The sequence below is a fragment of the Phoxinus phoxinus genome (assembly GCF_949152265.1).
Source record: "Phoxinus phoxinus genome assembly, chromosome: 2".
NCBI lineage: Eukaryota > Metazoa > Chordata > Actinopteri > Cypriniformes > Leuciscidae > Phoxinus > Phoxinus phoxinus.
Window position 1 is genome coordinate 16,804,203 of NC_136877.1, and position 27,290 is coordinate 16,831,492.

General features: G+C 38.0%; 1 protein-coding gene across 2 annotated transcripts in view; it reads left to right on the forward strand.

The window, feature by feature from the left end:
• Positions 1 to 25,319, forward strand: part of trmt44 (tRNA methyltransferase 44 homolog) — a 157,447-nt gene extending 132,128 nt beyond the window's left edge. The window contains exons 10-11 of one of the 2 annotated variants that reach the window (XM_079603545.1): positions 1,979 to 2,095; positions 24,917 to 25,319. In XM_079603545.1, coding sequence (XP_079459671.1) covers positions 1,979 to 2,095; positions 24,917 to 25,143 — 344 coding nt within the window. In that variant the 3' untranslated portion in view covers positions 25,144 to 25,319. The remainder of the gene's footprint in view (positions 1 to 1,978; positions 2,096 to 24,916) is intronic. The other variant, XM_079603546.1, reaches the window with a different exon arrangement.
• Positions 25,320 to 27,290: the final 1,971 nt, after the last annotated feature.

Below are 27,290 nucleotides of genomic sequence, written 5' to 3' on the forward strand. Positions count from 1 at the left end.
GTCGTTGAACGAATCATTTGGGAGTCGGTGAGCAAATCAGGTAAAAATAAATGCATATTATACGAAAACAAAAGTGTTTTTTGACATTGCATGCACGTAAAACTGTTGTTGGGGACTCCCAAAACAACATTAGGAACATTTTAAATGTCATAATAGGTGCCCTTTAACAGCTGATATCATCATCATAACCTTAAATGCTAAATTCAATGTACTCTACTTTCTCAGTTTATTTACGATTGTTTTGGAACCTAGATTTTACATTTTTTTATCAATTTGTAGTCCAACAATGATTAGTTGGTTCAGGTGTGTTTGATAAGGGTTGGTGGAGCTAAACTCACCACCCAGGACCGACATTGCCCTTCCATGTTATAGATTAAATATGAAAGTAGTCATTCATTCAAACTTCTTGTTCAAATCGGGAGTTCTTTAATGAAACACTGTTGTGAGGCTCAGAGGAGATCGACGCTCGCAGTGCCAGGTCATTAAAATAAGGGCATTAAAGGTGAATATGATGGATCGTCAGACAGGCACAACTGTGACAGGTCGTCGTTAGGATGACATATTTAACGATAACGGATCGCCAGGTAGATGTATATACCGGTAACAGGTCGAGTTGCAGGCACACATACAGTTTAACGGTGTCCTGCCACGAAAAGATTTTGGCCAGCTGAGCTGATGGTTATCTTCACCTGTATGAGTGAGCATGAGTAGCATGAGTCGCATTGGAGTGACGTCAACTCCCCTCTTCGATTGATTTGCTAGAGGAGGAGCTGTCAATCTAGAACTAGTGGACCAATTGTGCCCGCCCGCCCGCCCTAATTTACATGTCATGTCATCTTCATTTATATAGCGCTTTTAACAATGTAGATAGTTTCAAAGCTGCTTTCCAGAGATAAACGTATAATTTAAGGTAACAGATTGTTTTGGCTTTATAGCGTTTATTGAATAATGTTATTTTCCAGCTAAACTTAGTTTTGATTGATTCACTTCCGTTGAAAGGATAATTTGTTATTAAATTAGGGGCCGCTAAGACGACACCGTTCTCTTTAAGCGCGAACCTGTGATAAACACTGATGGCGCTCACGTGCGCATCGAGAATTAATTCTATAGTCATGTGCGTTTGAATATATGTGCGCATGTTTGTAATTCTCTACAAACCAAGGCTAAACAAACTACTTGTCCGGCCTATGAATTTGATACAGAATTGTATTTTATTTGATCACTACGGGGTAGATACGTGAATTTTCCTTAATGCTTTATATCTGTAGAGGGATCCTCCATAGGGAGAGGCTAGTTGGCACTTCAGCACTGCGTTGACTTCGGGTCCAGGCGAAGGTCCCTCGTCAGATCTGGATACGGCCTGGATCCAGCAGGGTGCGGGAAAACCTTGGGATAAACAAAGACACTAAAATTACGATGAGCAACAATTACGATATTATCAACTTGCATAACATGTTTTCTTGTCGGCATGGTCTGAGGATGATCTGATTCAGTTTTTGTTAAACAATCGGAGCAACTACCTACGAGGAGTTAAAAAAAGTAGGTTTAAGAAAATAATATAGCACGCAGTGTGTTTATAGTGTAATTTATACGCTGAAATTAGTTTTTACATGCATAGGATACGCATGGGTTGGTTAGGGTAGGTTTAGTAGTGGTGTGTGGTGCGTGTGTATTATACGTTTGGGTAGAATTAGTGGTGTGGGGTGCGTGTGTATTACACGCAATGAAGTGCGTATCAAATGCACGCTAAAACTTATTATCATATGCATGTAAAAACTGATTTCCACTTATAAATTGCACGATAAACACAATGCGTGCTATAGAGACACATTTACGTGAGAACAGTCTGGCTATTTCTGTATACTATCATCATTCTTCCTCCTTCCTTGTTGTTGTTGTTCTTCTTACTCCACCTTTTATTCTTCTTTAGCCTCTTTTCTAATACCCCTCATCCTATCTCTTTGCTTTTTTTTCTCAGGAAGTTTGTTGATTAGTGAAGTAGTCAACCTCCTTGACCGGTCTACTCTCCAAGCACTAAAGAAAGAATGTGGTGGTCTCCAGACTCTACTGAAAAACAATCACCAGGTGTTCAGAGGTATTTAGCCCTGTTCCATTCAAGTCAAGCCACTTTTTTTTTATGTAGCGTTTTATACAATATAGATTGTTTTAAAGCAGCTTTACAGTAATAACAGGAAAATTATTCAATGAATTTCGGCTATACAGTAGCCCTAAAATAAAATAGTGTCATTGTTCAGCTGAAGTCAGTTCAGCAATGATTCAGTTCTGTTGTAAAGATCATCAATTATTACATTTTCATTTAGTCATTTAGTAGACGCTTTTATCCAAAGCGACTTACAACTGAGGACTAAAGCAAGCGAGTCATCGTGAAGAGTCAAAAACAACGCAAGAAATGCTCAAAGTACAAAGTTCCGGCATTGCTCAGAGTAGCATAAGCCAGACAAGGGAGGATTAAAGGAAAAGGAAATTTTATTTTTAAATTTAAATTTTATTTATGTTAAGAGCTTACGGAAGAGATGAGTTTTCAGTTGTCTTTTGAATGTTTTCAGGGATTCTGCATTCCGGATGAGGGTGGTGAGATCATTCCACCAGCATGGAACTGTGAATGAGAATGTTCTGAGAGTGATTTTGTGGCTCTCTGTGATGGTACCACGAGCCGTCGCTCATTGACCGATCGTAGGCTTCTGGTAGGGATGTAGACTCGTAGGAGCGAGTGAAAGTAGGAGGGAGTCTGTGGTCGATCTGTAAGCAGGTGTCAATGCCTTGAACTTGATACAAGCAGCGAGTGGTAGCCAGTGCAGAGAGATGAACAGAGGTGGGCCCTTTTGGGCTTGTTGAAGACAAGACGAGCTGCAGCATTCTGGATCATTTGTAGAGGTTTAGTTGCACATGGTGGAAGACCAGCCAGAAGAGCATTGCAGTAATTAAGCTTACAGATAACCAGGGCCTGGACGAGAAGTTATGTTGCATGCTCAGTTAGGAAAGGCCTGATCTTCCTGATGTTGTGCAGTGCAAACCTGTATGATCAAGCTGTCTTTGTAATGTGGTCTGTGAAGGTCAGCTGGTCATCAAATGTTACTCCAAGATTTCTGACCGACCTTAAAGGGTTAGTTCACCCAAAAATGAAAATAATGTCATTGATGACTCACCCTCATGTCGTTCTAAGCCCGTAAGACATCCGTTCATCTTCGGAACACAGTTTAAGATATTTTAGATTTATTCCGAGAGCTTTCTGTCCCTCCATTGAAAATGTATATACAGTATACTGTCCATGTCCATAAAGGTAATAAAAACATCATCAAAGTAGTCCATGTGACATCAGTGGGTTAGTTAGAAGTTTTTGAAGCATCGAAAATACTTTTTGGTCCAAAAATAACACAAAATAAGACTTTATTCAGCATTGTATTCTCTCCCGGGTCTGTTGTGAATCTGCGTTCAGGACTCCGCAGTGACGCTGCTGACGTAAGACGCTGATGACGTGTTATCTGGTGCGCCCGAGCTTCGTTTACAGTCTGAGGGAGATGCACGCTATTTCCAAGCTATTCTACATTGTTTGCGTGGATATCATTTTTTTAATGGTGCGTAAATGTGCATGTCGCGGATGAGACACTTTTACAGCGTGCGTTTCCCTCAGTCTATAAATGAAGCTCGGGCGCACCAGATAACACGTCATCAGCGTCTTACGCCATCAGCGTAACTGTGAAGGATTGACAACAGACCCGGGAGAGAATACAATGCTGAATAAAGTCTTATTTTGTGTTATTTTTGGACCAAAAAGTATTTTCGATGCTTCAAAAACTTCTAACTAACCCACTGATGTCACATGGACTACTGTGATGATGTTTTTATTACCTTTATGGACATGGACAGTATACCGTATATACATTTTCAATGGAGGGACAGAAAGCTCTCGGACTAAATCTAAAATATCGTAAACTGTGTTCCGAAGATGAACGGAGGTCTTACGGGCTTAGAACGACATGAGGGTGAGTCATTAATGACATTATTTTTATTTTTGGGTGAACTAACCCTTTAATGGGATTATTGAGGTTGAATCTAGCTGCATAGTGAAGTCGTGCTGTAGAGACAGATTGGCAGGGAGGATGAGAAGCTCAGTCTTTGCCAGGTTGAGCTGCAGGTGATGTTCCTTCATCCATTCCGAGATGTCTGCCAGAACGCTTGAGATACAGATGGTACTCAACCAGAATGCCTATTACCGCCGCGACAGGCACCGCGGCAAAACTACCGCGGTAAAAATAATCCAGTCGCATTTCAAAGTCATTCGCGAAATGACCGCCAGGTGGCGCAGAGGGACATTGTGCAAAACAGCAGCTATTGCCGTATTTTGAAATGTAAGCGGGGTTAATGTCAATTAACAGATGAAATAGGCTACTATAGAACATTGTTTAGGACAGAAAAATAGAATCATAATTTAAAAATAGAGACGAGAACAATATAGCCTTTATTTCATATTGTAGCCTAGACGTCGGTGGGCGACATAAGCCTATTGCCCGTTGGGAGCAGCGTGATAAAATAATAATAATAACAAAAATAACGAACAAAAATAAATTAGGTGCAAAAAAGCTGATTATTTGTTTACTACTCTATTGAGGAATAAGACGAATGATGAGCGCTTCTCTGGAGAAGAGTGGATAAACAGGGCATTTCTAAATGAGTACATTCATGGCCGAGTGGTAGAACTGACGTATCGATCATTTGGATAACACGGGTTCGAATCCCGAACAAACATAGACTATTGTAGATTTTATATTAGACTATTAATGCATGTCATAGCCTGTTATTAATGCAGACAATCAAACAAATAAAACCTTTTTTTATACAGGATTGCCTTTTTTTTTTTTTGGTTCTAATAAAGAGTTTGTAAAACATGGTTTTAAGCAAGGTGGGATTTGCCAGGGGGGACGGGGATTTCCTTCTGGTCTAAACATCCCTGCTTCTGCTGAATTATTTTAATCCCCCCTCCCTCCACAGTAACCAATGCTATAAATTACTTCACCAATAGACCATTTAAAATATATAATGTAAAGATATGCAACAGGCACGTTTAAACGACAAACAATAAAATCAGAACCAGTTTCAGTTACGTTCATGGTTCCCTTAATGCATGCACGGCTTTCAAAATGTCACAAAGCTTTTTGAGATTATTTTGAATGAAATATTGAAGTTTATAATTAAGTATTTTGGCACACCACGCCGAGTGGCGCTATCCATTGTTCTAAAGTCGGGTATTCTGGCATGTTGAAGTTCGACAGACGCGGCTGCGCGTTCATTTGGATTTATTTTTCTCATAACAGACAGCTATAATAACTTAAGCCCTTTAGGCTACTCCGTAGTTTTTTAGTCATACAGATCAGAGTAGAGTAGCCTACATCGTTCAAAACTGTAAACTTTTATTCATATTCAAACTTTTATTCAAAAGTTTATCTGTCGTCTCTGTCTCCAGGAACTGCGCGTCACAAAAATGAACCGAAAGCCACTTTCCTCCGCTCAGTCACGATAAGAAATCGGCTATGTCTAAGCCTTTAAATGTCTAAATATTTAATAAATGTTATCTGATTAGGTAATCCGTATGAAACCGAGAGGTGCAGATGATCTACTCAAACTAGCTGTGAGCGCTTCCCAATGATGAACGGACAAGGGTGAAAATTTTGCTAATTAAATGTAGTCTCTAGGCTAAATCACCCTGAATTAAATTGTAAAAATAGATCAGATAATTTATTTGTCGAAATGTTGCGATATTGTTTCATTTAAATTCATAATTATTATATAAATGTTATTTAGTTTAGCAGCAGCAAGCACTGTGGTTCGAGATTTATATATAAAAAATAAAAAAATAGCCAATTCACAAATCGCGCACCCTGGTTGTAAGGATCCAAAGATCCCCGTGGAATTTAACATTGAGTTGAACATTGTATTCATGACAACAAATGAACATGCGTTTGTATTTAGGTTTGCTTGGAAAAAGCTGGCCCAAACCGAGGTAGTGTTTTATTTCTTCAATTATTGAAATAATTAAATGTTTATTAATAAACTTTTATGACAGAAACATTAGCCTACATAGCCTAAATAATTTAATTATTTCATTATCAACACTTTACTAGCCTAATGCTAGTGTGAATTGCGACTTCTCTTTGTTTTAAGTCGGTCTCAGACAGGGGCGTCATGCAAGCCAAAATTCTGGGGGGGCACAATCTGAGACGCAATTGTTTTCTAATGGGTGATATGGATCATGTTAGGAGGGGTCAGGGGGTTTCTCCCCCTGAAAATTTTTAAATTCTGGCTGCTAAACATACCATTTCAATGCAGTTTGGGAGGGACAGAAATACCTTTAACGGAGCTAGCAGCAACCCTCCGTTGCAGCAACGTTACACTGACACAACTTAAGTTAATGCTCTGAATTCGCAGCTAATATCAAATCCATAACTTTTTGATCAAGTAAAAATTTCCAGGTCAACCACAAATAATCCCGCTACCTTTTAATATCATCCGATAACTAATTCAATGCCGATTTGTTGCTTTGCCCACTTACCACTTCATTGCCAGCTCAACGTGCGAGAGTGAGTTGCTTGAACATACACAGTTGCGCGGTTGGCGGTTACAGCCGCGGATAAACCGCGGATCGGGCGGATGACGTGACGAAAAATAATATTTTAATTAAATTCGGGCGGGTGGCGGCCGGTTGAACCAATCAAATGAAAAATATACATTTGTTAAATATTGTTATCCGACTATACCTAAATCCCAAAAAATAAAATAAGGAATGATATTACATGCGCTTCATAAATCATGAGGCGCGCGGTCTCTTGCTCTCTCCCTCTCTGCCGTGCACGCGCTACGCGGTTTGGAGCACAGTCTCTGTCTCGCGGGCGCGCTCGCTCTAGATTCCGGGAGATTTTAACTAATTTGCGGAACTTCCGGGAGACTTGGGATGTCTACATTTCTATACTGAAATAATATCGGAATTATAATTATTGATTTTTCATTAGGCTATTTTTTTGGTGCCCCCTCAGCTCGCCCTACGCACAGCGCGTGGTGGGAGCGGGGGCGCTGTCTTATAGTCGTCACCCTGACATGACAGTGCGTAGAGTTTGCCTATAATGTAAATGACTTGTTATTTTATTCGAGCTTTCTATCTAATTGCTAAAAAATAAAGTGAAATAGGCATTCATAGTAGGCTAAAAGCACCATGTTGAAATGATGTGCCAAAATGCGTTTTCTATCAGGCTAACTTACAATGAAAATATTGTACAGTAGCCTATCAGATAAGCTCAGGTTTGCCGAAGTGCGTTTAATTTAGGCAATTTATTTATTTTTGTCCCTGTGCGCCGATCGGAGACGGAGTTCACTGCTGACATTCTGAGGTAACGTTAACTCGCGGCTGTCATCAGCAGCGCCGTCCATCGCCCAATCAGCGGATGGCGGGCGGGTGCGGTTTTGAAAATTGGTCAAAAATGTTGGTGCGGATGGATGATGAGTTTTGTGATGCTGTTGCGGATGAAATAATAGCTCTGGTGTATTATGGAGCATAATAGGAATAAAGTTGTGACAAAAAAATTATCAGCGAGGAAAAATCTGAGGGGGCACGTGCCCCCTCACTTTGAATGGGCATGACGCCACTGGTCTCAGACTCAGATCGCCTGTGGGGGGTTGGGGGTTCAGGAGGTGTTAAATGTTCTGTCTTTCATATGCAGAGTGAGTCTGATGACCAGGCAAAGGCAAAATACTTTTAAAGATAAATCTCTCGATGTGTCCAAATGTAGGCCCTTAAATTATAAATATTGTAGTTTTATGTATTGTATTTAAAGAGGTTTCACACACACTTTCAGTTGAAGTGTTCAATCCATTTGTTTCAACTGGTTTTGTAGAATTTTAACACGTTTGAGTATTGTGTTTGTCAACAATCTGGCATTATCTAAACATGAACTATCCACGGAACGCGTTCTTGCCAACTAAACGAATGCGATAAGCAGCAGATACAGAGCTTTTTATTTGCGATCCACCTCGTTTTATTGTACGGTGAATTCAACCAGGCATTCTGTTTGAAGCAAGACTCAATCATTTGTTACAGTTTTTTTTTTTCGTGATTTGTATGGATGACACACAGCGACATCAGTAGCCTATTATCAGCTGTATAATGGGGGTTTACCCTGAAATCTTGTTTAATGTAGAGAGAGACCCGGCGCGCGCAGTGCAGGGAGACTAAATCAACTAAAATAAAAGAGTTCCAGCGCGAGAGAGAAGCAAAGAAAATCTTAATTTATGTTGCTTTGAACTATTTTCGTTTTGTAGACTAGCTTACTGTTTTAATTGTTTATTTAGCTGCAATTTATTTGGCAATACAGATTTAAAATGTCGCAAGAATAAGATTCTGTTTCTTACATAATAAACTCTAACTCGATGCAACCCTGTTTTAAATAAATAAACTGCCCCGACACTTTATTTAAACCTTGAAATGTCCAGGATCTGTTTTTAAAAATTTCTTCCTTTGCTATGGCGGGTATCAATTGTCAGTCATCTCAATTTCGTGGATGATTCACAAAACAATAATTTAGCAGATTAAAGATAGCTTCGTCATTTTCATTTTCTGACGCGATCGGCTGATAATCTTCCTTCATCAGTTTTGTCGTCTGTGCAGCGGCTCTACTGGAATCTAGCAAATGTATGTTGTAATGTGCCATTGATAATTAAACAAAACGCTTGACTTCAATAAACAGTTACCTATCTAAGCATCAAGAATGGTAAAACATTTAACGCTGTCAGCCAAAGCTAGTGAGATTCGATCTCGCATCGCTTGAAGCTCCGTGAAGCTCGTGCTGTTGCGTTGTCCACTGCGCTACCGTCGGTTCGCTGATAAGACGTTGCTCTTGCAAAGCCTCATTGATGTAGCCTAATATTTTTCTATTGCAATGTTTTGTGTTGAAATGTTTTCATTATTTATTATATGTATTAGGCCTACATTTAATTTCAGTCTTGTGATTATGAATTCATTTAACTAAATGTTTAACTTGAATTGATCTGTTTTACCACATTTCAAACACTCTCAATGAGCCGCGGCGCGGCGGCAGATTACGCAATAGAGAGAATAAACTGACACTTTTCAAAGTCTGCGATTGTAGCGCCTCTTAGCGGTCAAAGGCAGCAAATACACCCCCGCAATTTTACCGCCGCGGAAACGGCGGCGGTAAAAGTCTCATTCTGGTTGAGTACCATCTGTACGTGCAGCTACTGTGGGATCATCTGGTTGAAATGAGAGGTAGAGCTGGGTGTCATCAGCATAGCAATGGTAAGAGAAACCATGCGCCTGTATGATGGGTCCAGGTGATGTGGTGTAAATGGAGAAGAGGAGGGGTCCAAGAACTGAACCTTGAGGAACCCCTGTGGTCAGTTGATGTGCTTCGGATACCTCGCCTCTCCATGCGACCCTGAAGGACCTACCTGTGAGATAGGACTTAAACCAGTGGAGAGGAGTACCTGTGATGCCCAGTGATGAGAGGGTGGACAGAAGGATCTGATGATTCACAGTGTCAAAGGCAGCAGACAGATCCAGGAGAATGAGAACTGATGATTTGGAAGCAGCTTTTGCGATCCGTAGGGCTTCTGTGACCAACAGTAATGCAGACTTGGTTGAATGTCCTATCTTGAAGCCAGATTGGTTTACATCTAGCTGGTTGGTCAGAGTGAGGAAAAATTAGCGCAGAGTCTTGCATGTCTAGTGTGTTTTAACAAGAACTGAAGTAGGCTATGTCAGAAAAGAAAATGAAGATTCAAAAATATTTATAGAAAATTTACCCATTTAAACAATTTTTTATTATTCAGTTTGGGTAAAATATGGTGTTTTATGAAGAAAAAAAATATATATAGAAAAAAAATATTTGTGCTCTAAAGTGGTTAAAAATAAATAAATTGGAATCGTCTAAAATCGGTATCGGCAGGTCAAACTCAATGAAAAATAGGAAATCGGAATCGGCCTAGAAAATTGTAATCAGTGCATCTCTAGCATAAAGTATCCGTTGCTGTATTCACATCCAGAGATGAGAATTGTGAGGGTGAGGGAAGAGAAGATGACACAGCAGAGGAAAAATGGGAGGGAGAAAGTGAGCGCAGGTTTCATCTGAAAGTAACTGGTAAGGGGGTTGGTGGAACATGGGTAGAGAGTTTTAGATTGAAAGTAATGAGGAAATTATCTGAAACGTGGTTAATAAATTAGTTATTATTTAATTAATTTAATTAATTATTTAATATTTAATTATTATATTAAATTAGTTAATTTCATCTATAAAGCAGTTCTTCAGAAAAAGTGATGTCATCAACCAGCTCAGTTCAGTTGTCAAATCAATAATATTGTTGAATACTAAGGGTGCTTCTCAATATCCCTCCTCGTCTCCTCGCTCCTCCGTCCTCCATCCTATGACCCGGAAACCGATCGAGCTCAGCCATCTTGAAGGACATCTCAATTCTCTAATTGCACCGTGAGGAGGCGAGGATCGAGGAGTGAGGAGGCTTCCAGAGGAGCTATGAGCGAGGATACACAGGTGTATCCTATGCGGAAGTGTTTTATTGACTAAACGTGACGCACGTGTAAATTCTCCTCCCTCTTCACATCGGTCACAATAATTTTATAGCTATATAATTTGATTGCAGTTTATATAAACCACACGTCACATATTTCAACAGGGTATTGCTTTATTATTATTTATTATGAATTTCTTAAATAACCAAACTTCAACAATTAAGGGCATATCTTTTGAGCGCAGCTGATGACGCTGTAAAGTGACGCTCGAGTGATCAAGTATTCCAATGTATAAAAAAGCTTTCATTCGATTACTCCGTCCTCAATTCCTTTCCTTGCAGCCTTCCCCCTCGTCCTCCAGGGGGTGGAGCTGAGACGCGAGGAAAGGAAGCGAGGAAAGGAAACGAGGATGCACAAATAAGAATTGAGAAGCACCCTAAGTGTCCCCAACTAAGCAAGCGAGAGGCGACAGTAACAAGGAACCCAAATTCCATCGGGTGACAGAATGGAGGGGAAACCCTTTGGAGAAACCTGTCGTATCACATCTTCCTCGTCACAATACCCCATAGATTTTCTATAGGGTTCAGTTCTTGTGGTCTTTGCTGTGATGTGTGTTGATGGCTCAGGGCTCCAGGCTAACTTTTTGCCTTGGTTGCACTGGTGCGCCTAACTTTTTTTATTTTGGTGCACCAGCACAAAATTTGGGTGCACCCAAATTTTTCCTCTGCTCACGTCACCTTTAACGCCACAATTTCAAGGTCACCTTTTTATCACGCTCTATATACATTCATATATACAGGTGCTGGTCATATATTTAGAATATCATGAAAACGTTGATTTAATTCAGTAATTCCATTCAAAAAGTGAAACTTGTATATTATATTCATTCATTACACACAGACTGATATATTTCAAATGTTTATTTCTTTTAATTTTGATGATTATAACTGACAACTAACGAAAATCCCAAATTCAGTATCTCAGAAAATTTGAATATTACTTGAGACCAATACAAAAAAATTCAAAAAAAGGATTTTTAGAAATGCTGGCCAACTGAAAAGTCTGAACATGAAAAGTATAAGCATGTACAGCACTCAATACTTAGTTGGGGCTCCTTTTGCCTGAATTACTGCAGCAATGCACGTGGCATGGAGTCGATCAGTCTGTGGCACTGCTCGGGTGTTATGAGAGCCCAGGTTGCTCTGATAGTGGCCTTCAGCTCTTCTGCATTGTTGGGTCTGGCGTATCACATCTTCCTCGTCACAATACCCCATAGATTTTCTATAGGGTTAAGGTCAGACGAGTTTGCCGGCCAAATAAGAACAGGGATACCATGGTCCTTAAACCAGGTACTGGTAGCTTTGGCACTGTGTGCAGGTGCCAAGTCCTGTTGGAAAATGAAATCTGCATCTCCATAAAGTTGGTCAGCAGCAGGAAGCATGAAGTGCTCTAAAACTTCCTGGTAGATGGCTGCGTTGACCTTGGACCTCAAAAAACACAGTGGACTAACATCAGCAGATGACATGGCACCCCAAACCATCACTGACTGTGGAAACTTTACACTGGACTTCAAGCAACGTGGATTCTGTGCCTCTCCTCTCTCCCTCCAGACTGTGGGACCTTGATTTCCAAATGAGATACAACATTTGCTCTCATCAGATAAAAGGACTTTAGTCCACTGTGCTTTATTAAATCCAGAGTCAACGCAGCTGTCTACCAGGACATTTTCAGAGCACTTCATGCTTCCTTCATTTTCCAGCAGGATTTTCACCTGCCCTCACTGCCAAAAGAACCAAAACCTGGTTCAATGACCATGGTATTACTGTGTAATAACTGTGTGATTTCATGTAATATTCTAATTTTCTGGGATTTTGATTTAGTGGATTTCATAAGCTGTAAGCCATAATCATCAAATTATAACAAATATATCTTACAAATATAACAATAACTTGAAATATCTCACTTTGCATGTAATGAGTCTATATAATATTAGTTTCACCTGTTAAGTTGAATTCTTGAAATAAATCAACTTTTTGATGATATTCTAAGTATATGACCAGCACCTGTATAGTATGTAAATTATTTTAAACAAGAATAAGGTGTAGGTAAATACTTTTTTATTTTATTTGAAGCACAATTATACTGTATATAAAAATCTTTTTAAAGAAAATAAAAAATGTTTAAAGGACTTCACTGAGCTGCCAAACTAACTATTTTGAGTCTCTAGCTCAGGCTCGGTAGGCTCTACCTCCGTCTCTGAGTCGGATGCCATCTCCGACGAAGGACCAGGGCTTGGCATCTTACTAGGGACTGGGGAGACTGGTATCGATCCGGTACTTTAACTGTATTCTTATCGGTTCTTTTTGTTTTATATATATATATATATATATATATATATATATATATATATATATATATATATATATATATATATATATATTATATATATATATTAAACAATAGATAAACAAAAGATAAACAATTAAAAAAGATACACATTATATATAGGCCAACACAGTTAATTTCAGGAAGGTCTACTAACATTACTGTTCAGGTATGATCTAAAAAGAAATCTAATAAAGTAATCAAATGTAAAACTAGATAAAGTTTGTTGGCAAACTTTTAGTTGGCTTGAAAAAGCCTAGCCAGAAAGTTTGAAGGCAATAGGTAGAAAGAAAGAAAGAAAGAAAGAAAGAAAGAAAGAAAGAAAGAAAGAAAGAAAGAAAGAAAGATTAGTAAGAAAGACAGATTAGTTAGAAAGAAATATGTATTAGTTTGAAAAAGAAAGAAAGAAATAAAGAAAGAAAGGATTAGTAAGGAAGAAAGAAAGAAAGATGGATTAGTTAGAAAGAAAGATGGATTAGTTAGAAAGAAGAAAGTTGGATTAGTTAGAAAGAAAGAGAAAGAAAGAAAGAAAGAAAGAAAGAAAGGATTAGTAAGAAAAAAAGAAAGATGGATTAGTTAGAAGAAAGATGGATTAGTTCGAGAGAAGAAAGTTGGATTAGCTAGAAAGAAAGAAAGATGGATTAGTTAGAAAGAAAAAAATGGATTAGTTAGAAATAAAGATGGATTAGCTAAAAAGAAAGAAAGATAGATAAAGTTAGAAAGAAAGAAAGACTGATAGATTAGTTAGAAAGAAATATGTATTTGTTTGAAAAGAAAGAAAGAAAGATGGATTAGTTAGAAAGAAAGATGGATTAGTTAGAAATAAAAGAAAGATAGATTAGTTAGAAAGAAAGATAGATTAGTAAGAAATAAATAAATAAAGGATTAGTTAGAAAGAAAGTTGGTTTAGTTAGAAAGAAAGAAAGAAAGAAAGATGGATTAGTTAGAAAGAAAGAAAGAAAGAAAGATGGATTAGTTAGAAAGAAAGAAATAAAGAAGGATTAGTTAGAAAGAAAGTTGGTTTAGTTAGAAAGAAAAAAGATGGATTAGTTAGAAAGACAGAGATTAGTTAGAAAGAAATATGTATTAGTTTGAAAAAAGAAAGAAAGAAATAAATATTAGTTGGAAAGAAAGATATATTAGTTAGGTAGGTAGATAGATAAAAAAGGTTTGAAGAAAGATAGATAGATAGTCTGACCCGAGTTTGGAGTTTGTGGAGTTAAAGTCAGAAAATTTGCGGTCAGAATAATAATAAGTTAAAATACAATATCAGTAAGTTGGCTCTCTCAAGCCAACTTAATAACACTGCATAGTTTATCATAGATAGATGAATGCTTATTAAAGCTGAACGTATTCATTCCAGAGCTGTGAATGATTTTCTCTTTGCCTTTTGTTGTTTGATTCACAGTAATGGCGCAATCGTCAGCATGTTTATTAGACTGCGGCCCCTTTAAGACTGAGTGCAGATCTAATAGACAATTGGCTTGTCTCAGTCTGTTTCGGAGCGTGCACCGCCTTGCGAACAGCATCTATTGCGCAGATTGTTATGCTTTTAATAGCTCTTTTTATTATTAAATGCGTCCCGCAACAGTAGCTAGTCTGCATTTTACAAAAATCACCGATCGTGCTGATTCCGTCGTTAAGTTTGAGTTTTAAGGAGAAACGACAGCGTGCTGCTGCGAAGGGAAGGAAGTTGTGCTAGACAGAATGTGGCTATAGTTTTTAATGGTTTTACCTCAATATATTATTTTTATAATCTTTGGAAGACGAAATCTAAAATAAAATGAGACCAATATCACAGACCTTAAGTGTAACCAGGCTACGTTTGAAAGTTTAATTTTGTCCTCCGTCGTCACTCATTAAGCAGGGCTGTCGTGTTGTGCGAGCTGTGGCACCGCGTGAGAGATGAGTGAGTTCTGTCAAAGGAGAACAAATGCTTAGTTCGTGGAGGGGCAGCGGATGCGAGGACATTAGGTACACCGGTGGTGCGATCTAGGAAAAATTTTAGTCGCACCCTTACAAATTTTGGTCCCATGTGCGCACTCTAGAGCCCTGTGGGCAATCCCCAAAGAAGGGGATTGTCTAGTTGACAGGATCTCTGCTGAGCTTCAGGGCTGCGTTGTGGTCGTGTCTAGGTGCAGGTCCTTCATCTGATCTGGACACAGACTGGATACGGCTTACTACAGTAACCTCGGAATATACAGAGAGACTAATATTAGCGTAGATGCCATTCTTTTTACGATGTAAAAGTTGAGTTGGGAATACTTGAGGTCAGGAATCGGATACTTATTATAAAATAAAAATGTCAATTCCTTTGTGAGAATTTCAATATGACTTTAAACAATTCAAGCGCAAGAAGACTCAGTTTTCTGTGCTGCACACATCCAAAATGTCTGCACAGAAAAAGTCATTTTAAAACATTCAAGTGTGAGATGACTTGCTGTTATCAATGCTGCAGGCATGTGTAACTAACTATGGATGTAACTATGGGCAACTCTTATGCTACGTTTACACTGAATGTGAATTGAGCATCTGGAGCGAGTGATTTCCATAAGTCAATGTAAAGAATGTCTGGAGGTCCTGCGGCGCGATTGACGCGTTTAGCGCAGCTTGATGGATACGATTTTGCACGTCCAGTTCACGCGAAAGAGTCGTATTGACCGTCTGGTGCGGTGTTACGCGCGAGTGATTTTATTTGGTGCTTTTTGTGCATTCACGCGTTTGAAGCGAATTCACGTCTGGCGCCGAGTTGAAAAATCTGAACTTTGCCGTCTGTTCGTGCCGTGTTAACCAATCAGGAGCCTGCTTGCTGCTGTCACGTGGTGAAGTGACGTGATAAACGGGTGCTGGCCCGCCTGGAGTCACTCATTAAACAACTCAGAATGACAATACGGAATGTAAAGAACAACATATTATACAGTTATTTGTTTTATTGGGAAAACACCATATACATAAAAAGAAATGGGCTCAAGGTAAACCAAATTTTTCACATTTTATAATGACTTTACATTATATGTACATGTTTTGGAACAAACTAAAAACAAAAAGCAATGAAAACATGTAATGTTAATGTGATTTTGTGAATATGTAATACCTCTTGTTCGTGTGGCATTTGAATAAAAAAAGTGTCACTCATTCAACATGGAGGAACGACTGATATTGTCAGTGAGCAGTCATATGGAGCTATATACAGTCACCCATTGCATATACAACCCACCCATTGCTCGTGCGACCAAAAGTATTGGAACAGATTAACTTAAAATAGATTAAAGTGAATAAGACTTAATATTTAGTTGCAAATCTTTTGCTTGCAATAACTGCATAAAGCCTGAGACCCATTGACATCACCAAACTTTAGCAATCTTCTTTTGTAATGCTTTTCCAAGCTTCTTTCAGTTGTTGTTTGTTTTGGGGGGTTACTACCTTTAGTCTCTTTTTTAGCTGGTAAAATGCATGCTCTATAGGGTTTAAGTCTGAAGATTGACTGGGCTAGTCTAAAACCTTCCACTTCTTGCCCTTGATGAACTCCTTTGTTGTTTTGGGGTCATTATCTTGTTGCACGATGAAGGATCTCCCAATCAGTTTGGTTGAATCTTTCTGTAAATTGGCAGACAAAATGTTTCTGTACACTTCTGATATCATTTTGCTGCTGCCATCATGTGTTCCATCATCAATAAAGATTAATGAGCCCGTCCCAGAAGAAGCCATGCAAGCCCAAGCCATGACATTACCTCCACCATGTTTCACAGATGAGCTCGAAGCATCTGTACTTTTGTTCATGAAGTCTTCTGTGAACAGTAGATTGAGATACCTTCACTCCTGCCCTCTGGAGGTTGTTGCTGATGTCACTAACAGTTGTTTTAGGGTATTTCTTTACAGCTCTCACAATCATTCTGTCATCAACTGCTGATGTTTTCCTTGGTCTACCCATTCGAGGTCTGGTACTTAGTACACCAGTGGTTTCTTTCTTCCTCAGGACATTCCAAATGGTTGTACTGGCTATGGCCAATGTTTGTGCAATGGCTCTGATTGATTTTCCATTTTCTCTCAGCTTCACAATTGCTTGTTTTTCGCCCATAGACAGCTCTCTGGTTTTCATGTTGGTTACACGTCTAATTATAAATGTAGTCTGCACAGGCAAAACCCAAATCTGAAACTGAGCGCAGACATTCAGTGCTATTTATTGTTTGAATAATCAATGTAACAGGACACACCAGGGCAACAAAACACACCTGTCAGTCACATGTTCCAATACTTTTGGTCGCATGAGCAATGGGTGGGTTTAAACAAAAGGTTATATCTTCTAAGTTGTGTATCAGATCTAAATGTAAATACCTGGAAATAAAAGCTGAAATGTTGATCTCTTGTCTCATATAAATGTTTTGATACCTAACCCAAATGGTTTCAGTCTGCAGAACAAATAAATTAATTGCCCTCACTGTTCCAATACTTTTGGAGGGGACTGTATATCTCCAGAGCAAATACAGAGCCAAGACTCTCTGAATGCACGATCAACATCAGCCATCTTGCAAACAGACAACCGCCTAGCACTTGCCGCTCCCACAAGAAGTGAATTTCACGTCGAATGCGCGTCTATTTTGCTTCAAACACTCGCTTTATATGTGCGAGTGGATTCAAAATGCGTCTAACTAGACGCAATAGAAGCAAATTTGACACTCAATTTGCGTTCGGTGTGAACGCAGCATTAAAGTGATAGCAGCTGCCGTCTCTGTAATAACACTAATCAAACAACAAAAGACAAAGAGAAAATTTACTCGTTCTTGACTGAATTACTAAAAATTAATTTTATTTATAAAGTGCAGTGTTATTTTACATTTGATTAGTTTCTGTACCTGAATACCTGAAAATCTTAAAACACTGTTTATTTCATCGTATCTTTAAGTTGTATCTATGCCTTTCGATTTGATAATTTTTTATTTGTTCTTTTTTAATTACTGAGTGTTTACTTGTCTTTAATAATGCTTTATAATCGCATATTTATAATAAATTTATATTAGTTAGGCTAGTTGTTTTTTTTAATGGTATTTTTAAACCACAGGCTAACATTCAAATATAAGTGTTATTTAGCCTGTTGATTTTTGTTCATGAATGTTTTGCAATAAGACTAAATGTGAATGATATCTAAGGTGGTTGTTGTTGTTGTTGTTTTACCTTATTGGAATCAACATTAGGAATCGATAATAAGCGGAATCGATAGCATAATCGGAATCGTTAAAATTCAAACGATACCCTACAACTTAAAGTCCTCCACCGTTCCTACTACACTAAATGTAGACTTTCAAAAATGTATCCAAATGTTGATGATTTGTGCGATCGATGCAAAAGTGACAAGGTTGACTTTTTTCATATGTTTTTGGCTTGTCAAAAGCTGAGTGACTATTGGACATTCATATTTAAAACATTAAATGAGGCCTTTAGCTTGGATATAAAACCGAGTGTTGAGGTTGCTATTTTTGGAGTACCAGAACACGGAGTATCTTTGACAAAGAGAGTAAAAAATGTTATTGGTTTTGCCACCTTATTAGCGAGAAGAAGAATTTTATTGGAGTGGAAGTCAACAAACCCACCTAAAGCTTCAGTGTGGTTATGTGATCTAGTATCATACTTTAAAATTAGAGAAAATTAAATATTTAATGAAGGGATCTGTCCAAAATTTTTACAAGACTTGGCAACCCATGATTACATATTTTGAGAAGATGAAGACTCTCCCACTTACTGATCAATGTTAAATATGATCACCAATTGGGGTTTTGTTTCATAATTATGTACGGACCACAAATATTTCAGAGAATTGTATTATTGGCTATGTATGTATATATTCCTTGTATATATATATCTATATATGTATATATATATTTCTTAACATTATTACTATTGTTGTTTTAACTTGTATGTAATGTATGGTTAATTATTTTGGTGGAAAGGGTTATAATGGGGGGAGAAAAAAACTATAACTTTAATTGTATGTAACTTTCTGTTAATGCTTTTTTGAATTAAAAAAAAAAAAAAAAAAAAATCAAACGATACCCAACCCTAGTAACAAGTACATTGGGTGTTATGGTAGGTGTTTCTGGTTCCGGTTGACCTAATTTATGCAGCCTAACAATCCTTTAAAGGTGTCATAGACTAGATTATTTTATTATTTTATGTTTCCTGGGGTGCCCTTATAATATTAGAATGATTTTAACATCGTTTATTTTTCATAATTTAGAAATAAAAGGCATTTTTCCAAGCCTGATTTTAGCCTCTGATTTGAATGCTCTGTTTGAAGGGGCGTGTCTGTGTGAGACTTCAGTGTTAACGCCCACTCCTGTGATTGGCTTACGTGTTTGCATATCAAATAGCTAGTATTACATGTGGAACTCTCTCTAAAACTTTTACTACGTTTTTACCATTACAGCTATCGAGAAAAGTATCGATCATAATGATCTATTCCCATCACATGAAAGGTTGCAGTGATGAGCATTGAGCAGATGACAGAAGGCACGTTGATCGCGTATAAAAAGATCTTATCATTGCAACGAATGCTTTCACCAAATAACAATGCAAACACGATGTAAAGACAGTAGAGCATTAAAATAATAATGCCTTGAGGTCATGAACGCATAAACTAACTTTTCTGCATTTGTCATTGAGAGCATATGTCGTAATTTACATAGGAGAAAAATTATGTTTTACAGATTCTAGAAATGTGGCTTTCTAATGAAAGATTGGTATCAAAGAGCACACCCAGGTTCCTAACTGACGACGAAGACTTAACAGATTAGCCATCAAGTGTAAGACAGTATTAAGTTATTATGTGCAGAAGTTTTTGGTTCAATAATTAAATCCTCTGTTGTTTTTTTAGAATTAAGTAGTAAGAAATTACTAGTCATCCATTTATTTAAATATAATTTGCATTACGTTGTGTTTACGTTGTGTTACCAATTGGTGTGAATTGGTATGTTTCATCAGGGTGTGAAGAAATATAGAGGTAGTCTGTTTACCACCAACACAATAAATGACCCAAATTGTGTTGAGCCTTTGACGCCTAATCATTTACTCACAATGAAGGCTTCTTCCTCTTCTTGGCAAACTTGTCTGTCAAGATTTGTATGCCAGGAAAAGGTGGTGGAGAGTGCAGTATGTGTCAACCATTTTGGAGCATATGGCGCAAAGAATACCTGGCCAATGTAATCCTCAGACAACATTGGCATGTGCCTAAAATACATTTTCTGGGGATGTATTACCAGAAATTAATGGAGGCTAGCTAGGTTAAATGGTTAAATGGTCCGTGTGCGGTTCAGATGAGTAGTGCTGTTTGGTTTTTTGGCTCATGAACATTTATCGAACACTTGTTATCGTTTTATCTGGGAAATTTATATTGTGATTATTATCGTTTGCTCTAAGCTCTAAGTAGAAGAACGGTCACCGTTCTAGTGGGATGCTTGACACTCTTTTTGTTGTATTGCTTTTTTTTCTATCACATTTTTTAGAAATCATCTTAAATTATCTATCATTCGAAAGTTTAAAAACCTCAAAATTCCTCCTGTGAAAACCGCTTTGAAATCGGACATTGCATTACCATGGAAACAGTACTTTAAAAGCTTTCTAGTGGACTCCTCCCCCTAGTGGGCGAGTGTCATGTTTCATATTACAAAATAAATTTTAAAGGAACCGTATGTAAGAAATGTATTTCAATTAATCATAAAATGGCCCTGATATGTCAGTAGACATTAAGAATTCATTTCAAATACTTATATCACTGACAACAGTAGTCCGGTCAGGATATTGTCATTTAAAAGTGAAGTTGCAGCCCTCAACTGATGTTGATGTTGTCATGTTGTGTTTTGGCCTGATGCGCCACCCTCCACCTATCTACCAATCACAAAGTCAGTAGAGTTTCGGCATCCGGGTTGCCAGCTCTACTCTAGTCTTGCCATTGGAAGCTCCTTGTAGCAGCCTACGTTCCTGCTGGATCCTGCAGCCTATCTGGCAACCTCGAGGGTTGGGGGGAGGGGGAGGGAATACACACCGCTCTACAGTAATTTGAAAGTGATTACAGTACCAGTTTTGGCCACAATCTTACATACGGTTCCTTTAACTATTTTATAGAGCTGATCATTAAAAGATCACAATCTCGATTCAAACACCCACACGATCTCATTCCTAAATGACAACGATTTCAACCACTCAGTATAATTTTTTTCTGTCTTTATTCAAATACTAAATCTGTCAAATATTAAAATTTATCACTGAAGTACTGGGATAAAAGTTAGGTTGCATTTAAACAGTCTACTGTTGCGATAAATAGAGCAAATCACCTTTAAAAAAAGTAACTTGGCGCTTTAAATTACGATTGTACAAAGTTACACCGTTACTCCACTGGGTGGCGACAAGAGTCCGTTAAAAAATTAATTTCTCATTGAATCATTCATTAAAAAAATTCGTTCAAAAACGCCGATTCATCCATTAATCAAACAAGTATTTATGAGCGAGCAACTGAATAATTTATTCAAACCGATAAACATGTTTAATTAAATTAATAAAATTACGCCTGTAATAATTTTTTAAAAATGAAGGTAAAATGTACATTTCGTCCACAATAGATAGCAGAAATTTTAAATGTTTTGTTGTTCCCCTGGTTTTACAGACAATGCTTAAATATATTCTCAAACTAAAATAGAACATCTCTCTAGAACATTGGATATTGTTGCACCCATTAGATTAAAAAAGGTCAGAGAGAAAAGTAAAGCACCATGGTACAACAATACTACGCATGTTCTAAAGAGAGAAACCCGTAAATTAGACGGAATTAGATGGAAACAAACTAATTTAGAGGTCTTTAGAATTGCGTGGAAAGACAGTATGTCATGTTATAAAAAGGCCCTAAAAGCGGCAGCACCATAGCACTGAAACTGCTCTCGTTAAAATCACTAATGATTTACTTTTAGCTTCGGACCAAGGCTGTATCTCAATACTAGTTTTACTTGATCTTAGTGCTGCGTTTGATACTATAGATCACACAATACTCTTAGATCGACTACAAAATTATACTGCCGTTCAAGGACAAGCATTAAGCTGGTTCAGATCATACTTATCTGACCACTACCATTTTGTCTATTTAAATGGAGAAAAATCTATCATAACTTCAGTAAACTATGGAGTGCCGCAGGGATCTGTGCTATGCCCTCTATTATTCTCAATGTATATGCTGCCACTTGGAAATATTATAAGGAAACATGGAATTAGTTTCCATTGTTATGCTGATGACACTCAAATATATATTTCATCACGGCCGGATGAAAACGCTAAATTATCAAAATTGACAGAGTGTGTTAAAGATATAAAAGATTGGATGACGCGTAATTTTCTTTTATTAAATCCAGACAAGACAGAGGTACTACTTATCGGTTCAAAAAAATGCCCACAAAACCTCTCACAATACAACTTTAACATAGTAGGATGTCCTGCTACTTTATCCTCTACAGTAAAAGACCTGGGTGTCATACTAGACTGCAACCTATCTTTTAAAAATCATATTTCATATGTTACAAAAACTGCCTTTTTCCACCTTAGAAACATTGCTAAGCTACGTAATATGCTATCAGTTTCTGATGCAGAAAAGTTAGTTCATGCATTCATGACCTCAAGACTAGATTACTGTAATGCTCTATTAGCTGGTTGTCCTGCATCCTCAATAAACAAGCTACAGTTAGTCCAAAATACAGCCGCTAGAGTTCTTACTAGATCAAGAAAATATGATCATATAACACCGATCTTATCATCACTACATTGGTTTGCTATAAAGTTCCGTATTAATTATAAGGTCATTGTTACTGACTTATAAAGCCCTAAACGGCTTAGCTCCAGTCTATTTAACGGATCTTCTATTGCCCTATCCATTGCGGGCTTTAAGATCACTAAATTCAAGGCTATTGCCCTATTCTATTGCCCAATCCATTGCGCTCTTTAAGATCACTAAATTCGAGGCTTTTGGTTATACCTAGGATATCTAGGTCCACCAAAGGAGGGAGAGCATTTTCACATTTAGCTCCAAAACTCTGGAATAGCCTTCCTGATACTGTTCGTTGCTCAGAGTCAGATTCGCTCTCCCAGTTTAAAACTAGACTAAAGACGCATCTCGTCAGCCAGGCATTCATATACATTTTTTAATCTTACAGTTAAATCCGGCCTCTAGTTCATAACCGCCAGAGGAGAACTGGCCCCCGACTGAGCATGGGTTCTCCCCTTTTTTTCTCCATTAGGTCACCTGATGGAGTTTTAGGTCACCATTAGGTCACCTGATGGAGTTTTTCGTTTCCTTGCCACTGTTGCCTTTGGCTTGCTTAGTTGGGGATATTCAATTTAATTAATCAATGAATAATACTATTGATTAGCATTACCAAACATGGACGTTTTATTATTATTTTAATTTAATACTGTGAAGCTGCTTTGATACAATCTGTATTGTGAAAAGCGCTATACAAATATTCTTGACTTGACTTGACTAAAATGCATGTTTTAACTGAACACAATTTGCACTGACATATCTTAAAGTATGTCAGTGCCATTGTTTTGTCTCAAGATGCACACCAGTAATGTTTTTTTCTAAGGCACGTTTATAAAAGCGACTTAAATGTCCTAATTTAACTAAGGCCTGATCCTGGATTAATCTAAGCCCTGTCTGTGAAACCAGGCCCATTATGTTTAGTTGTTTGTTCAGAAATTTTTGTTGTTTGTCCATTGTTTAGTTGTTTGTATTTTAAAAAAAAAATATATATATATATATATTAAACTATTTTATCATTTCTTTTGTAATCTTTTCAAAACACATTGTCGGAGAGGTCTGAGACTCAAGGTTCCATATTTGACAACTGTTTTGGGATAGAAGTGATATTGTGAGAAATTTATTTGTCAAAGGAGAACTCATAAAAAAAATTCAATGGAATTTGGGTGTCACCCGGTGGCTATTTTTGGTATAGCACCTACACAAATTATATTATAATTATATTGCCTAAACAAATTGTTATAATTATAACTGCGCTTATTTCCGTTGTTGGTATAAGTAGCAGTGGGTGGTAATAAAGAAATGTACAACTGTACATTACACCCTTATACCGTCTTGCTACCATCGTTTCTTTAGTCATTCATTTTGAATTACAAACCAGCGTATATATATTCTAACGCATATAACTATAGAATTAATTCTTGATGCGCACGTGAGCGCCATCAGCGTTTATCACAGGTTCGCGTTTAAAGTCTGTTTAGAGAAAAAACATGTTTAAATGTGTCGTCTTAGCGGCCCCAAAATTAATAACAAATGATCACTTCGAACGGAAGTGAATCAATCAAAACTAACTTTAGCTGGAAAATATCTTTATTTAAGAACCGCTTTAAAGCCAAAACAATCTGTTACCTTAAATTATACGTTTATCTCTGTAAAGCTGCTTTGAAACAATACACATTGTTAAAAGCGCTATATAAATGAAGATGACTTGACTAAACTTTTATCTGACTTTAGGTGAGGTTGATTTAGGTTATAACACTAATTGACTATTGATCATTGTTATAATAGTTATTTTCAGTTTAACCACACATTTGACTATTCTATCAGGTATAGCTAACTCTTTATTCAAATTACACTACTTCATTCAGATTCCTATAACTGCTGTTATAGTGCTGTAGACATACATCGTTGACAATGTAAATATGCTAGTGGTTTAAAAAATTATATTTGGAAAGATGAACAGGAATCCATATTGAAGTGTGAATGTGTCTTGAAGAGGATAAAATAGAATTAGACCTCCTCAGCTTCAAAGAAAATACCACTCTAGTGAACATTATCCACAAAATATTACCCCTTCAAAAGGATGCTCTTGGTTTGCCAATCTGATATGATTCTCATTTCAAGTCTTACAGGTAAATTATAAGGACAATAATATCTGACATTTCTCTCTGCGTCTGTCTCTTTTTCCATAGTGCAGGGTGGAAGAGTCTTTATTCGGGATTGGAGGACTCATACATCAGCTCAAAGCCCTAGAGTAACCTCCAAGCATAAACCCCCTCCCTCAGGTGCCTTGAAGACCCGACTCTGCTGGTTCCACACCCACCATCCCCATGGATGCCCTCTGCCCAGTGAGGACTGTGCTTTTGCTCATGGAGCTACTGACTTGAGACCTTCCACAAAACCTACAAAGATCATTTGAAACTGAATGGAACCTTGTTTTGGCTTTATTAATAGCATTTGACCTGACATTTAGATTTTTTTTGTTGTTTTTTTTAACCTATCCTAGTGGCATCCTTTTTCTTTGACATTTTTTTTTAAATAACAATTTATTTCTGTTGTATAAAAAAACATGTCAAATAAACATTGGCAATACTGTCCAGACTTTGTCTAATAAATCCAAACCTGTGTAATGAGATCCATCTACTTTCATTGCATGAAATCCCCCCACTGGAGCATAAAGGCTTGTGTTGAGAGAGGCAATGTGCTGTGTAAATGTTAGGAGCATAAATAATTTGGAGGCCCATGTGGGGGGTTGGAACCTCTGTGGGTCACTGCCCCTCTGCTCAAATGTCAGCGGACAGGATGTTCCTCTCAGACCTGTGGGGGTAAATCGAGGTCAGGGTCTCTAAGTGTACATCATAGATGCAGATTAATATGTTTGATTCAAACAGAACAAACTTTAGATTAATCGCACATCTATTTTCTGTACTCAAAATGCTTTCTGTCGAACTTACCATTTACAAACAGGAAAATGGTCTCATTGTATCCACTTGTCAGAGAAAGTACAGTACAAACTGCCGGTATCTATATCTATGGACTTTTAAATGGAAGAAGTTTGTTATATAGGAAAAAAATAATCAATGCGTGAATCGGACTGATGTACTTGCAAAAAAAAAAAAGTAATTGCGGAAGGGTTTAAAAAGCTAAATGCAATCACGGATACCATAGTTATGCAGAACAGATTGAATAATCGCTGCACATTTTGAAAGAGATATAACTTTTTTTGAGGACCTATCAAGTCATGGACACATTACACAGTTAAAATCTCCACCCAGGATTAATGAATGAGAGTGAAGGTCAGGTATACATGATTACAAAAAGAGGTGATAAAGGAAACATCATAATTAGGGGCATAGACATTAGCAAGAATTAGGGGGATTGAAAACAAAGTTCCTGTTACAATGATATATCTGCCCTTATGATCTGCAATTACTAGCGATACAGCAAACAGAGTGGATTTATGTACCAGAATGCCACAGCTCCTGGATTTGTGAATGATAGACTTGACCTACCCAGTCTTTTTTCAATCTAAAATGGTCAGAAGAACAGAGGTGAGTTTCTTAAAGAAACACAAAACTGTCTTTCAGTTTCCTAAGATATAGCATTTGACTGGATTATTCAAACCTTAACAGTTCCATCTCACCAAACCATCTTCATTAGCCCTACCACCCATCATTTAAAGAAAAAAGGCTCGCGGACGGCTTTCCTCCGCAGGTTTCAATGCAAGTGTACGATGTGTGCGAGCAAGGAGTGGAGGTTCCAAACCTTCTGGAATTCCCACCAAGCGAAGATTGAATCTGCGGGAACGACACTCTAAATCGATGCACTTACTGTAGCTTGCAGTGATGGCGATCTCTTTCTTGAGAGAAACGACCGTTGGCTTGAGAGAGTGAAGACTGCTCGTCCATTCTGAGGTAGCGGTCTCCTGGCTTGTTAAGCGTTCACTCTAGTGTTTGAGGTCTTCTTTCAAAGATGAAAATGTGTTATGCATTTCTTCTCGTACCAGGGAAATTTTGCCTCGAATTGCAGTGGCATGCGGGTAAAATTTGGTGTGAATTCCACTTACAAGACTGTTAGTGCCATAATCGCGGCACCCTCGGGCTGGAAACCCGCATTTTTAGCTGGTTTGCGGAGCTCCCGACTTATGCGGCCTAACATGGCAGATGCTCAGGACGCGTGCTTTCATGTCTTGATTCTCCCTCGACAAAGGCTGTTACTATGCTTTGCCTTCGAGGGTCGGGCATAGCAGTACAAAGTCCTTCCCTTCGGGCTGTCCCTGTCTCCTTTTGTGACTTTTGTGAAGAGGCTGCCCTTGTTCCCCTGAAAGAATGCGGCATTTGCAAAACGTGCGGCATTTGCCGTGGTCAGACCCTTCATTTCTACGAGGAGTGCCCCTAGAACAGGTGTCCAGGCATGCTGTTGTCTCCACGGATGCCTCTACCACCGGCTGTGGAGCCACGTACAACGGACATTTAGTCTCAGGGATTTGGAAGGGTCCCCAACTGATACGCCAATGGGCATATCAACTGCCTCGAGTTGCTAGCAGTACGCCTTGCACCACTAGAC